This window comes from Malaya genurostris, chromosome 2 (genome assembly GCF_030247185.1).
Source record: "Malaya genurostris strain Urasoe2022 chromosome 2, Malgen_1.1, whole genome shotgun sequence".
NCBI classification, from domain to species: domain Eukaryota; kingdom Metazoa; phylum Arthropoda; class Insecta; order Diptera; family Culicidae; genus Malaya; species Malaya genurostris.
Window position 1 is genome coordinate 250,703,417 of NC_080571.1, and position 15,384 is coordinate 250,718,800.

General features: G+C 37.2%; 3 protein-coding genes across 3 annotated transcripts in view; 1 reads left to right on the forward strand and 2 right to left on the reverse strand.

The window, feature by feature from the left end:
• Positions 1-1,524: 1,524 nt before the first annotated feature.
• LOC131429422 (methionine aminopeptidase 2) lies at positions 1,525-3,489 on the forward strand. The gene is made up of 3 exons (XM_058593528.1): positions 1,525-1,712; positions 1,910-2,675; positions 2,733-3,489. The coding sequence occupies exons 1-3, from the start codon at positions 1,565-1,567 to the stop codon at positions 3,280-3,282; spliced, it is 1,464 nt and encodes a 487-aa protein (XP_058449511.1). The 5' UTR covers positions 1,525-1,564; the 3' UTR covers positions 3,283-3,489.
• Positions 3,490-8,787: 5,298 nt separating this feature from the next.
• On the reverse strand, positions 8,788-11,614 carry LOC131429176 (ornithine decarboxylase antizyme). The gene is given in 5 exon segments (XM_058593224.1): positions 8,788-10,334; positions 10,485-10,684; positions 10,752-10,800; positions 10,802-10,931; positions 11,139-11,614. Coding segments are annotated over 5 exon segments (1,146 nt in total). The 3' UTR covers positions 8,788-10,043.
• The window catches only part of LOC131429421 (uncharacterized protein K02A2.6-like), a 38,655-nt gene continuing 34,065 nt past the window's right edge, over positions 10,795-15,384 (reverse strand). The window contains exon 2 of the mRNA XM_058593523.1: positions 10,795-10,931. The gene's annotated coding sequence lies outside the window, so the exon portion shown is untranslated. The remainder of the gene's footprint in view (positions 10,932-15,384) is intronic.

The following is a 15,384-nucleotide window of genomic DNA, read 5'->3' on the forward strand; positions in this document are numbered from 1 at the left end:
ATGTTTCGTGATGCTATGACTTTCTTGAATATCAGTTCAAATTAGTTTAAAGTTATAATATGAATGTATTTCTGTGTTGATCATCAAATATTTGAACAAAGATTTTCACTTTAATTTGTGATTTGTCCGTTGATTGTTAAACTTGTATCTCGTAATAGCAATCAATTACACTCAGGCAAAATGAGTACTACTCAATCTTATGATGCATCAAAAATCACTAAAACTTTTCAGTATGCATCTCATCTATCACTATTATAGTTTTCATACGAACAACTTTTGAAACTTAGAAATTTCTCACAATGTTCCTAAAAGTTTTGTATGAATTTCATAAGGCTATTACAGTTTTCATACGAACAACTTTTGAAATTTCTCACAATGTTCCTAAAAGTTTTGTATGAATTTCATAAGGCTTTTTGTTGGAATTTTAATTTTCGTAATTTCGGTCTTATGATTCGCATACGATATTCTTGTGTCTGAAAACCATACGATATCATGATGAAATTCCATATATTTTTTGCCTGAGTACACTAAAAGATAGCTAAGATGAATGGTAATTTTTTTCTTTACTACTTTTTGTGAAATCTGTATAAATCTGTATTACACTTTCAGGAAAACTGTACAAATTCTGTATTTTTTATTTGATCTGTATGCTCGTATGTATAATACAGATATTGGACCTTACACGATCATTAAAAGTGTCATTACTACCATATTCATTTTAATGAACGTGTATGGTGCAGTAATGACGAGTTTTCTATGCCAATTTGAAATATCATTAGTTAGACTGTGAACCATTTCGTGGTTAATTTTAACTTTTGGTTGCATTCTGACACTCGAGTGGTTATATTGATGTTGTCAAGAATAATCCTGCTCGAGAGCATGGTTATTTTTGACAGATCGATGGTTATTTTCTGACACTGAAAAAAATCTTGCAATGAAAATTCTAATATTAATTCTATAGTTGAAATTATTGCCAGTGGAAAATACACCTCAAATAACTCTCCGTCTGCAAATTTTTGAAATGGGCCGCAGTTTTAGTTAAATTTAACTGCTCGACACAATATAACCACTCAAGTGTCAGATTTTAACCAAAAGTTAAAATTAACCGCGAAATGGTTCACAGCCTTAGTCATCATTAATAATGATAAACATGTATTCTAGTGTATAAATATAATATGCTGATAAATCTGTATAAATGGCATCTCTGTTAGCTGATGAAGAAACGTCAAGCCTCGTCATTGAATGAACAGAGATACCAGTTTGTCAGATTTTCCTGAAAGTTTTGCAGATTTCTAGAATAAACTGCAGACATGGTTTTGTTGCTGACTTCTGAAAATCATATTTTTACAGGCATTTATCAAATTTACAGGCTTTTAAAATTGCCATCGAGTTTTTGCTCACTAAACCATCTCCGTGTATAACTGTTTATAGAGAACAATAGCCCGCAAACTTTTTTTTTTCGAGTTTACAGACCTTTACAACCCTGCTTGAAGATATTTGAATTTTTTACCTGGCATCTCTGCAAGTGAATACAAATTGGGGTTAGTTCTGGTTTACTGTGAAAATGGCTGCTGTTGAAACGAAACCCGTGGAAACAAAAGAAAATTTTGCCAATGATGATGAGAAGGACGAAGTTGGCGATGAAAATGTAGACGGAAATGCTCCAGATGATAGGAAAAAGAAAAAGAAACCGAAAAGGCCGAAAAAATCTGGTGAGTAATCGATCATTATGCGCATTAATTTTGTTGACTTCCTGGTTTCGTGTGCAATGAGTAATTTGCTACTCCGGTTGCCCATTTCGTTTAGTGCAATAAGCATGTGGTTCTTAGGGTACATGTCTGAAAACTTGCGTGTTATTTTCTATGACACCCGTATTCGTGTATCTAAAAATGATTTTCTAATTTTGCAGCGGCAGAAAAAGCCGAAGCCGCAGCTCTAAGAGAAGCTCTTGCTGAGAAAGAGGCGGCTGAAAAAGCATTAAAAATTGCTGCTAAGGAAGCGGAAAAACTTAAAAAACAGCAAGCGGAATTTGTCGTAGCAGAAGATGAAGACGAAGAGGAGGAAGGTGGTTCAGATGCTTCGAAGAAGAAAAAAAAGAAGCGTAACAAGAAGAAAGGAGTTGACAGTGGAAAATTGGTGGCGCCTTCAGTGCCGATTGCTGAACAATTCAAGAATTCGGAATTTCCTGAGGGAGAAATAATGCAATATCCTGATGCCACCACAGCCAAAGATCGCTTCACAAGTGAGGAAAAGCGAGCTCTGGATCGAATGCATTTGGATATCTACAATGAACTGAGACAAGCTGCTGAGGCCCATAGACAGACTCGACAGTACATGCAAAAATGGATTAAACCTGGAATGACAATGATTGAAATTTGTGAAGAGTTAGAGAGTACTGCTAGGAGGTTAATTGGCGAGAAAGGTTTAGAAGCGGGGCTCGCTTTTCCGACCGGTTGTTCAAGGAATCACTGTGCTGCTCACTACACTCCGAATGCAGGCGATCCAACAGTGTTGGAATTTGACGATGTGACCAAAATTGATTTCGGCACTCACATAAAAGGACGAATCATCGATTGTGCTTTTACACTTTCCTTCAACCCGAAATATGACAAGTTGCTGGAAGCCGTTAAAGATGCCACCAACACTGGAATTCGAGAAGCTGGAATCGACGTGAGGTAAGCCACCGAAATGTCTGTTTAAAAAAAATATATTTTTATCACTATTATTGTTAGGTTATGCGACATCGGTGCCGCTATCCAAGAAGTAATGGAATCATATGAGGTCGAATTGGATGGTAAAACTTATCAGGTGAAAAGTATTCGCAATTTAAATGGTCATTCAATTAGTCCCTATCGCATCCACTCCGGAAAGACCGTGCCGATTGTGAAGGGAGGTGAGACGACCCGTATGGAAGAAAACGAGTTCTATGCCATTGAAACGTTCGGTTCGACCGGACGCGGAATGGTTCATGATGATATGGACTGCTCCCATTATATGAAAAATTTCGACGCACCATTTGTGCCACTACGGCTGCAGTCCTCAAAACAGCTGATGGGATTGATCAACAAAAACTTTGGAACGTTAGCATTCTGTAAACGATGGCTTGATCGAGCTGGTGCCAGCAAATATCAAATGGCACTCAAGGATCTCTGTGACAAGGGCGTAGTCGAAGCTTATCCACCGCTGTGTGACGTGAAAGGATGCTACACCGCACAGTATGAACATACGATCATGCTACGTCCAACCTGCAAGGAAGTCGTTTCACGTGGCGATGATTACTAAATACGAATCCGGTTGACGCTGACCTTCATCTCGCCAGTGATTGGAACAAGATGTAATCGGTTCCATCGTTCGGGATTCTTTAGGATTGTTTCGTTTGCGCTTAAAAAACAGTGTCATTCTAAGTTATTCATTTGTAACGAAGAAATCGATTATTGAATATTCTGTACGCTAACAAATATATTACTGATGTACTGATGTTAGTTTCAACGATTGTTTCTTTGACATCCGAATATGTTTTAAGGCACTAAGTCCCAAAGTAGGCGGTAATTGTTTTCCGCATTCAGATGAAGAACGATGCTTTCAATAATTAATTTAAATAATGTTTTAATTAATTTGGCATTTCAATATACCGAGCTCGAGAATCTGTTTTAAGTGTGTACCCAAACAATTTCCACTTAGGATCCGGCACCGTTCTGAGCTGCTTTAGAAGAGTTTATGGTCAATGCAACCACGGTATAACGATTGCTTATTTAATAGGACGGTTCGAGCTTCTTTCCAATTCTCGAGCTTCACACTTAAAACCATTTCTTGAGCTCGGCATAATAAAATGCCGAAACTGATCAGCAACACGTAAATTTGCTGATTGCTCAGTAATCAATACGCATGTTTCTGAACTTCGTTAAATGCATTCACTGATATTTCGGTAAAATACTTCACTTTGCCGAAATTTGGCATAATTGCTTGCTGAATTTATCAGTAAACAACAGATATGCCGACATCAGCAGAGACGTTTGCCGAGATTTCGGAATATGCGCTAGCTGTTGCCGAGATTCAGCACGACAGCTGTCATTTATTGCCACGTTACATTTTCGCTACGCATTGTGCGATTATTTTCTGATGAAATTCTCGAGTGAAAAAATGGATAATCTTCGAAGAAGCGTGGAACCACTTACAAGTAAAAATATTGAATAAATATAGTGACATGTTTCGCTTTATAAAAAGCGACTTTATCAGAGCACTCGCGATTATAAGGGAAAAGCACCCAACACGGGGCTCAAAGCGTCCTCGAGACAAAACTTTGGAGGATAAGCGAAAAAATAACCCCATGCATGGAATAATGCAATAGATCAAAGTAAGTAACAATACCGTATATGCATCATTAAATATTGAACATTTTTGTAAGCCAAAAATCAATATATATTTTTATTTTCATATTTCCAGCTCGACTCAAGGTGGTCGCATCTGGAAACGCCGCTTTTTTTTATGCTACATGTTTTCAGGTAGAGGCTTTCAGCACAACTGGCAACAAATTTGTAAGCCTCCTTTAAGTGTTAATAAAATGAATTTTTGATCCTGAATGGCGTGTTTATAATGTTGAGAAATTACAAACAAAATTAATTGACTAGATTTTTAATTACTGATGATTCGGTAATTTATTTTTTTCATTTTTTCGTTTTATTGGATTGCCGAATATTCAGTGAACGTTTCACTGAGCAAACAGTAAATCTTATGCTGACGATTTCGGCAATATTTGACGTTTGTCAAATTTTAGGGTGCCGAGACCAGTGCTGTCAACTGTTTTTTCCAAAAATCTGTATTTGGCGAAAAAAACTATCTGTACAATATCTTTCTCGAAAAATCAAACATCAATTTAGTGCGAAAACTGATTTTGCGACCAAAAAAAAAAAAAAGGTCGCTCGACCTGGTTTACCTCTATGGAATCCAACACAAAAACTGAAAATCGGTATTTATCTGTATGAAAATTGAAATATCGGTATTTTGAGAGAGCATATCTGTATTCCTGTATCGAGTCCAAAAATCGGTATAAATACCGAGAAATCGGTATAGTTGGCAGCGCTGGCCGAGACGCTCAGTAATTTTATTTTTGCCGAGATGATGGCTGTGCGAATCTCGGCATTTTTTTGCCGAGACTCAGTTAAAAAATTTAAGTGTGTTGATGAAATGAAATGCCGAGACAGATCGGCAACGAGATTCGTTTAGTAGATTTACTGATTTTTTGGCAAAGTGCATCTTTTTGCCGAGATTTGGTAAAATCTTTGGCTGAACTCATCGGTAATTCACAATTATTTCAAAATCAGTAAATACGTTTGACTAAATTTCGAAATATGTGTTAGCTTTTGTCGAAATTCGGCTAGACAACTGCAAGGCACAAATCTTCAAATATCAAGGGGAACGTGCCATTTGAGCCAATTTGTTCTGATTCCTGATTCTGGCACTACGCAGTTATTTTCTGACGAAACATTTCGGAGAAAATTTCCGGTGGTCCGGAAATATAGGGTGTGTTAAAAAATTTATACCATCACTGAAAAGGGCGAAACCCCGTAAAAAATTTTTAAGGCTGTGAACTATTTCGCGGTTAATTTTAACTTTTTGGTTGAAATCTGACATTCGAGCGGTTATTTTGTATTGTCAAAAATAACCCTGCTTGAAAGCATGGTTATTTTTGACAGATCGACGGTTATTTTCCGTCACTGAAAAAAATCTTTCAAAGAAAATTCTAATATCAATTCTCTAGTTAAAATTATTTCCAGTGCAAAATAAACTCAAATAGCTTTTCAGTCGTCCACTTTGAAATGGGCCGCAGTTTCAGTCAAATTTAAGAAAGTCAACTACTCGACAAAATATAACCACTCAAGTGTCAGATTTCAACCAAAAGGTAAAATTAATAGCGAGATGGTTCAGAGCATGAATTTCATCCGAATTCAACTTCCAGATCCGGAAATATAGGGTAAGTGTGTTAAAAAATTTATACCAGTACCGTAAAGTGGTAGGTTTTTTGCTATTTTCCTGTTTCAAATTAAATTTTCTTGGAAACGGTGCAGAATATAGAAAAACCCACCTGACAATGTCTTCGAAATTTAGTTGAGAATATTTTGTAAAATTTTCAGAATGATTCATTGAGTTTAGCGGTTGTGTTGTATTTTTTCTGACTTAAGAACTGCTGAAAATTGGAACGCTCGGCAATGCATACCTCTACTTATTCATCGAATATCTCGGCTTTGAAGGCTTGTATCATAAATCTACCGTGACAAAGTCTAGATAATTTAGTTTAGATGCGATTAGTACATAAAAACATATATGTTATCGCGATATAAATAAAGTCTTGTATTTTTCTGTGAAACAAAGTCAGTTTCAATGCATCTACCTTTTTTTTCGCTTCGGTTTTCTGATAGCATTCTGAAAAAGGAGAGAGAAATAAAATTGGCTCGACAAGGCTGCCAAACACACAGACATTCAATTTTTGTGAAAGTTGAATATTTTTTCATTGTTCATTGGAATCCATGTAATGTCCAACCCATACGATAGATTAATGTGATAAAACTTCTCATCAAAATAATAAAATGTATGCTGGCAACCCGGTACAGTTTGCTCATATACGAAAGAGTACAAGAGAAATACGATGCGCAAAGGGAATTGAGGAAATTGAATTGATACGATGCGCAAAGGGAATTGGGAATCGATTTAAAACTCAACACGTGGCCCTCTGTCTTCAGACCGTAAGGCTGTGAACCATTTCGCCGTTAATTTTAACTTTTAGTTAAAATCTGACACTTGAGTGGTTATTCTGTGTCGAGTAGTTAAACTATCAATTGGAGAAGATCTGAGGTCGATTTAGTCTGTGAACCATTTCGCGGTTAATTTTAACTTTTGGTTGAAATCTGACACTCGAGTGGTTATTTTTGACAGATCGATGTTTATTTTCCGACACTGCAAAAATTTTGCAATGAAAATTCTAATATTTATTCTATAGTTGAAATTATTTCCAGTGGAAAATAAACCCAAATAACTTTCCGTCCGCCAAACTTTGACATGCACGGCAGTTTTAGTTAAATTGTTTAGGTTAAATTCAACTACTCGACACAAAATAACCACTCAAGTGTCAGATAAAAAAAAGTTAAAATTAACCGCGAAATGGTTCACAGCCTTATTGTCGCCTTTATTATTTGCAAACATGTCTGTTCTCTGTGCTATTAGTTCCAGTAGACTTATTATGAATATGAATTTTAGCTGAACATGATTTAAATTTCATAATTACCATGATTACGAACGAATTCGGGATGCAATATCAGACAGACTTCGTTCATAATTGGTGAAAGTCGTGCATTTTCCGTGTAATGGGGATAATGGCTGTTCGTATTTTCTATTCAATATTGCGTTCAGGTAGTATTTTTTTTATTTAAAAGGTATTTTTATTCAGGCCTATTTGCGTACAAGCTTTACGTGGCCGAATTAGCCGATTTTTTAAATAATACATTTTTTTAAGTGGATCTCGTTGTTGCTGTAGATGCGCCTTGTTGTACATTGGTTGCAGTTGCTGGTTGGTTTGATGGTGAAACAGGAGTACTGCGCTCACTAGTTTCCATTGTTGAACGGTTGACCTTGTCTTTGGTTGAAGATATCCTTTTCGCAGTTTCGGTGCAAGGTTTATCGTAGTGTGCAGGTTGTTCACAAAACTGGCATGTAACCAGCTGATTTTCATAGGTAATCAACGTTTTACACGGATGTGTCCCACCTTGACCACAAATGATGTAAGATGGAATTGCCTTACGTAGATGCATACGTACCACTCGCACGCCATTCCGGATATCGGGGAAAAAATTCCGCCATACTTCCCTTTCGATGAAAAGGATTTCACCTTACCGCGACATATTCTCCCGAACGTACTGATCGGTGACCTGCGGGGGGAGGTCATGCACGCGTACTTCTATGGCATTGTCCACCATGTGCACAGGGATTTTGTATGTAATGTTATCACACTCCACACTGTGCACATCGTTGTTAACCGAAGCGAATGCAATTGCATCGCTTTCACGTTTAAACATAATGTACACACAGTAAGACGCCTTGTTGAATTGAATCTCACTTACTTTATTAGCGTCTAGATGCATTCGTTTTTTAAGTAAGATTTCAACTTCATTTGCTGCTGGTCTAACTTTGCAACGCTTGAAATCTATACAAATTGAATTTGGTCTTGTAGGCCAAGATTCCGGATTTGTTAAATCGTATTTGACCATTCCGTACACTCTATTGTTCACTGTACTGTATTGTCTTTGTTTCTGTTGTTTCGACCATATATGATTTGCGACCGCAAATGATTTTCGACTGCGTCGTGTGAGATGCGAGCACGAACGGATTTCATTGATGATATTGACATTATAGCACACAACTTTGAGAAGATGGAGAAAACGAACGGCGGATTAAAAACTAAGACCAGACGAATCGGACTTGGCATCAATACTACATACAATGTCAAAGTCAAAAAGTTTTGATTTCACCTCCGGTGGAGATCTCAACGTGGAATTACATCAGCTGTTGAGAGGACCAACCTTCGTTCAAACGGCATAGGTGTAGCTGTTACAAAGGATCGGGTACGCTTCTAGAATATCGAAGAAATGGTCCTAGACAATGATCCGAGTGGCACAAGAGGAGTAGCGAAGCGAACAAAATGGATCAATCTAGTCGAGGATGCCATGCGAAAACTTCGCTGCTACCGAATTCAAGCCAGATTGTTTGCAAAGGAGTGCTTCGAAAATAAAAATTACGTTATTAAGATCCGTGAACGAAATTAAAAAGGTAAATTCTTTATTTCTTCTAGTAATTTGAATAAACACTGATAAATGGGTTTTAATAGAATACGTAAAAGTATGCACATTTATCGTTACTACGCTATGTTAGTAAATGTTCTCTGACTCGTCGAAACCTTGCCAACCTGGGTCGTGGTTTCACTCCAGGAGTGACATTGGCGCAATAAAATAACGAACCTTTTACTTTTTTGTGTGGGATAGTTACAAAAAGTGATAAAATAAGACTATTTAATAAACACAACTTGTATCCATAGTGAATTCAAACTCTTCTTTCATTGTCGACCATTTCCCAAATAAAAATATTATCAAAAAATCTAATCCCATTCTAAATATGTTAAATAAATTCGGGAAAACCGACAAGCTTACTGAACATAACACTCAATTACTATGCCACGTTGCTAGTTTCTTCTTATGTTTGAAATTTACAGTACAAAATTAAAGAATTACAGTTAATAAATGATAAACGGGGTTACTCCACGCGATTTGTTGTGGGATTGTGTTTCATCTTAAGTGTTTCCATACCTGCATCAATTACATTCTCGCAGATGCATTATGTTTGACATCACTCATTGTTCACGAATCTATGCGTTCCTGCTTTAACATGTTATAGTATATCATTTTTCACTTAACTAAATCAATGTAATAGGCCTTGATATTTAATAATTTTGTACATTTTTTTGGGTCTTTTCTGTAGAAAACAATTATAAAAAGATTTTTAATTTTTTAAATTTTTTTTTGATTGTTTTTTTAATTTTTTCATTAATGGTAGAAGCATTTCACTTAAAACAATTACAAATCGCATGTGTTCGACCATGATAATTAGGGTTATTATGTTTTACTCTTATACGTTAGTACATACTGTTAGTTAGGTATTGTATTATTTTTCGAAAAGATGTTTTCAACTTTATATGATGCTGATGTCTATGCGGTCATTATTTTCCGTTATAAAAAATGCGGTTTTATCAAAACGGACCCGTCGAGCATGCGGATTTGGGATGCAACGGCTTGCCACTAGACGAAGCTCAGCAGGCACTACGAGTCCTTTCTCTAATGGTATTGAACATTTGTTTTGCAGAAGTGAGGGCAGAGATAAGTAATTTCTCGACTTCTAAATGGCTGTTGATGGATGACAATCAAATGACGATACCGGAGATTTAATTTTGTTAGAAACGCACCCACTCGGCTTGTTCTGAATAATGGTTCTATAGTTGTATTCTACTCCTCGATGTTGTAAACCATAAAGAGATATTCATTCATTTGTTGCTCTTCAATGTGTGGTGGAGTCAACGGAGACTTGGGGCTGACCAACTGAAACCCGACAAATGAAAACGTACGCACCAGATTGGGACGATCGAGGCGATCCTTGCGTATGCACAGCACAACTCCATCGCATTCGAGTTTTTCTTCGGCAAACTCCAGAAGTGAAATGAACGAGTGCTTCGAGGCTTCGTGCGACATGGCTGAAGGAAGGTTCACGTATAGCATGTTGTCCAAAGGATTGAAGATCTATATATAAAAGCAGTACACTATAGTAAAAATCATAAGCATGTGAAGCAGATGACGAATCTCATAAACTTTCTGAGACGCACGCTAAATGCACCTCAAAGTTCATAAGTTCCACTAGCCACTTAAATTCAAGCCATGCATCAAACTCACCGTCTCCCAAGTGCTATGTTTCTGCGCTGTTACATAAAGTTTCAAAGTAATTTGGGTTGGTGTTGGTTGCGTTAGAACCTCCTGGATGACGGCAGCTTCATGTTGGTTCATGAAGTCCACGGTTGATTCGGTGCAATCAAGATCAGTGTATTCAGAAGAAGCGGTGGTGGTCGAATCGATTGATGTTTTGCGATTGAATTCTGCAAAGTAATGAACGCAATCGGATGACGAAAATTGTTCGACAGTGCGAAATGTTGTTAACCTTACCTTTTAAGGGAGACGCCCTATCGTGATTGGTTCTGATTGTTGGGACATCAGGACCACCACAGCGGTCCTACAGCCAAAGAAACACAGAAGGAGTCGAAGCCGGCCGACGAAGCGGAGGAGGACGAGGAGGACGAAATCGTACGTTTGCAGGCACGATTACTACTACTAATACTTGGCTCACTGAAAAAGAAAGATAAAAAACGTCATTAACAAATTTGAACAAACTAATTATAATTATTTGAGTTATTTTATTTCACCCTGTTTCCAATACCGATCTGGTCATTCAGCGAAATTAATATTCCAATCAAGAAAAAAAAAATAAAATTGTATCAATGCATCCTTCTACAGGACTTTTGCTAATTTCTCCTCGCATTGATAGTAAATAACCTTTCTCCATCGTTTTCGAGATGACGTTTACATGTCGCTTCTTCGGTTATATCGCGCTCAGAAGTTCTCTTTCGCTTTATTTTAATTGTGGTTTTAATTTCTAGAACATCATCCTCCGCTATTTCCAGACAACTGGATTTGCGAGGAATTTTAACACTACTAACGGAGGCTGTGTCTCTGGTATCTCCTGGTCCTTCATAATTGAGATCGCACGCCTGACTCGGCTCGTTCAGTTCTACGCAACTGGATGTGGGGTTGTGTTCGCTGGCGGAATCAGTCACACTGGCGTTGTTCCGTCCAACCACACCAAGGTCGCTAACGACTGAAGTGGATTGCCGTGATAGGGTGGTAGAAAATTCTTCTACCTTGTAATCATTTACCGAATCACCGAGAACTTCTTCGAAAAGATCCAAACTTTCCTGTCTATCCGCTCTTAGCGATAGTGACGGTTCCTGTTTGATGAGCTGACCCAACATTAACGTTGAATCGTTTGATTCATTCTTATGACACGCAATTAATGAAAATGATGACGCAAGCTCAGCGTCTTCGAATAAGTTTGGGCATTCTTTCCGCAAAAGTGCGTCTGAGGAGGCACAGATCTTACGAAATTTGGAGAATTTTAAAAGCTGCTCCTTGCAGAATACACAAATTTCACATGGAAGGCCAGGCGCGATCGTAGGTCGAAATCCGATGCAATCTTGAATTTCATCCAATACCGTTTTTGTTGAGTCATCCAGAAACTGAAATAAACTTTGCAGATTATCGGATTTGTCGAGGCAGAGTCGGCACATGTTATTTTCTAATAGAAAAGACATTGTGTATAGAAGTGTACGATTACAGAATTCAAAATTCACAAGGATTTCCGGAACGAGATGATGAAATCTTTAATAGAAAGAAAATACGTAAATAGGGATGCCGTAACGTAAAATCGATCGACTAATCGAATAATCGATTAATAAGCCAGATACCCGCTTGTGAGAAATTCTGGCAACCGCCAGAAGGCTGGCTGCATTCCGACTTCTGTCAAAATTGTCCAGGCGAAATTGCGTCATTATCTCGCCGTGTCTTGTTTATTTCCCTCCTCTTTCTTTTTTCTTTTTTTTATTCGACTTCATTCGATATTCGTCAATCCCGCATGTACGTACAAAAAACGAATCTTGCGACAAGGTAAATGAGATTGAAATATGGGTGTGTTTGGTAGTGAGAAAACAATGTTATTGGCAATAACATTTTCCATGATTAGTATAAATGAAGGGCAATAACTTATTGCCTTTCATATTCAACTTTTATTGAAAAATTAAAAACCAAGACGCTTAAAATGTAGAACCGATTCAGAACGGTTCGGCCAATCTGGTATGGCAATAATCCGACAGAAAAGAACCGTTAATAACCGCTAAGCGAAACGGTTGTTGCATTGTTGCCAGACTTTTGTCGGAATTCTGGCAGAATTCCGGCAAAAATGGCTGGCAGACATAGCCAGCCGTCTGAGGGGAAATCTGCCCGCCGCGTACAAGTGGGTAATCAAGTAATCTCACTTAAAAAAAAACGTTCAACGGTGGTCCTTCATTTGTCCAATGCGTTGGATCATTGGTCCCATGAAAGTCCGATCATTCGTTCAACGGGAGGCCAACACGGGACCTTCGTTTGTCGATTTTGAAACAAACATTGTTGAGCCATTTTTAACATGAGGAGTTGGAGCCCCGTTGGACTAGTTTTAAGCAGCCCTTACACGTGACAATATTATTGTCAATCCAAAGTATTGTCAATACCGTTAATCCAATTGACTTGGTAACTTGAGTCCGCATTTTTTCGAACAAATTAAGCGTTTGAAGCTTCAAATATTGCAACTGAACATTGAAACATTGAGAGAAGAGTACATTGCACATATTTGACAGTTTCTTCTCTGGAGAGAAAGTATTGTCGGATTGATGAGCAGTTTTGATTTTTTGACAATATTTTCGTCAATCCTATGAAGTTTCCATTACACGATCAAAAGTATTGTCAATACTCCTTGTATTGACAATAATATTGTCTCGTGTAAGGGCCGCTTTACTGCAGAATTTCTGAAGTTTTTTCCACTTATTTGTTTAAACTAACACTACATACCTGCACAATACTTCTACTTTACGTAGAATAACAATTTTTCTTTCTATGTAAAGGTAACACTTAATTTTCACACTACTTTTGCAAGAGAAAAAACAACAACAAACCGTTCCAGCAAATTGAACGAATATTTAGCGGCCCTTACACGTGACAATATTATTATCAATCCAAAGTATTGTCAATACCGTCAATCCAATTGGCTTGGTAACTTGAGTCCGCGTTTTTCGAAAAAATCAAGTGGGAGCTTTAAATATTGCAACTGAATAATGAAACATTGAGAGAAAAGGTCATTGTACATATTTAACTGTTTCCTCTGTGGAGAGAAAGTATTGTAGAATTGAGAAGCATTGTAGAATTGTAGAAGCAGTTTTGATTTTTTGACAATATTTTCGTCAATCCAATGAAGTTTCCACTACACGATCAAAAGTATTGTCAATACTCCTTGTATTGACAATAATATTGTCTCGTGTAAGGGCAGCTTTTCGTGCAATATGTCGTTCAACAAACGCTCAAAGACCAACAAAATTGAACGGTCTGCTGAGAGGGATATTTTAGAGACAAACACTAGAAAAGGTCCTAAGTTCAAATGAGAGTTTCTCTTTGTTAACTTTCTCTTCCGATTATTACAGTCCTATCCCTATCCCTATCTCTAATCTTTACATATAATAACGACTGAATCCATCGACTTTCGATCTGTAGTTAAGAAATTGTTGGAAAATACAGAAAAATACCGTAATAATTGAAAGTGTAAGTAAACAAAGAGAATCTGTCATTTGCACTTGGGACCTATTCTAATATTCATCGAGATTTAATCGATTAATTTGAAACTAATATCTCGGTGGATTTTTCAAATGGCCGTATGAGCAAGTAGCAGTTTCTCTTTGTTCAGTTTCTCTTTCGGTTATTGTAACGTAATTAAAAAGTTTTTCTTCGATTTTACAATTCTGTTTAGAAGTTGAAGGTTTTGGGTTTTATAGTGGTTTTCAGCTTGACATAGAATGCGACGGAATCGTCGCAGGATTGCGAAATAATGAGCGTCAGAACCACTGATGCCAGGTTTGCAGATTGGTATGTAAATTTGCAATTTCGTTTGTTAGCAGACTTTGCAATTAAGCCGACTTTTTTGCAGATTTTCGAAATTTTTATAAGCAATCGTCCATTTTAATGACTTTTGCTATTACTGTAGGGTTTTCGTTCGGTTTTTTCGTCATACTTCTAAATATTTAGGTCGCATATGACCATTTCTAATACGCAGACGCCTAAAATTTCACCTGGCATCGCTGCCAGCAAATTGGACAGTTTTTTTTAACCCGTTCGCTGTCTGTTGTATTAAAATTAACTAGCATTAGAGCCAAAAGAAAAATTAATCGGCTGTTGGATTGAGGCCAATTGAATTTTCAACTGGTAAAATTCCTTAGCGACAATTGTTATTTCATTGTTCATCGAAAGCATCAACAAATGTATATCTGTCAAAGACGACCAACTTTTTAGAGTAGACAAATAGCACAATCGATTAAAGCACGAGGTTTTGAAAACCAAGGCGTCGATTAATACAAAGTATACATGAAAAGGGAACATACTAAGCACAAAATAATCATTATGTACGATTCAGACGATCCGTCTTCTTTTGTCACAGTCACCGGCACCGTCAACATTAATTACACGCATTCTTATGGAGCCATTCACACGTAACGTCACGGAACGTCTTGACGGACGGAGCGTGTGAACGTTCCGGTAAAGAAAGTATTAAACTAATTTTGACGGAAGCTGACGTTTCGGTGACGGTGACGGAAGGAGGCGGATCGTCTGAATCGTACATTATGTCAAATAAATAGCACACGCCGTAATCATACGCATTATCAATATGAATTAATTATGATTGAAGTTTTCTTAATAATAAATAAAAAATTAGTTGTTGTAACGGTCAATTTAAAAAATATTTTTTTCTGGCTTGTGGTCTCGAAGGGGTTGAATCGATGCGAATGACAGTTTCGCTATCTTTGCGGCATTTTGTCGCTATCTTATCGCATCGCAATCTTTTCTAGCCGACAGTGAAAATCACTATATTTTATGAGTGATAATCGTGAACATCTCTTGGTAATTATTAGAAGAGAAAGAAACCAAAGATAATAATCGAATAATG

What these genes read in the sequence shown, in the direction of transcription:
- LOC131429422 (XM_058593528.1), top strand. Translation starts at nt 1,565, where the DNA reads ATGGCTGCTGTTGAAACGAAACCCGTGGAAACAAAAGAAAATTTTGCC. An exon ending in GAAAAGGCCGAAAAAATCTG is followed by an intron (nt 1,713 to 1,909) that starts GTGAGTAATCGA and finishes CTAATTTTGCAG; the next exon opens with CGGCAGAAAAAGCCGAAGCC. An exon ending in GAAGCTGGAATCGACGTGAG is followed by an intron (nt 2,676 to 2,732) that starts GTAAGCCACCGA and finishes TATTATTGTTAG; the next exon opens with GTTATGCGACATCGGTGCCG.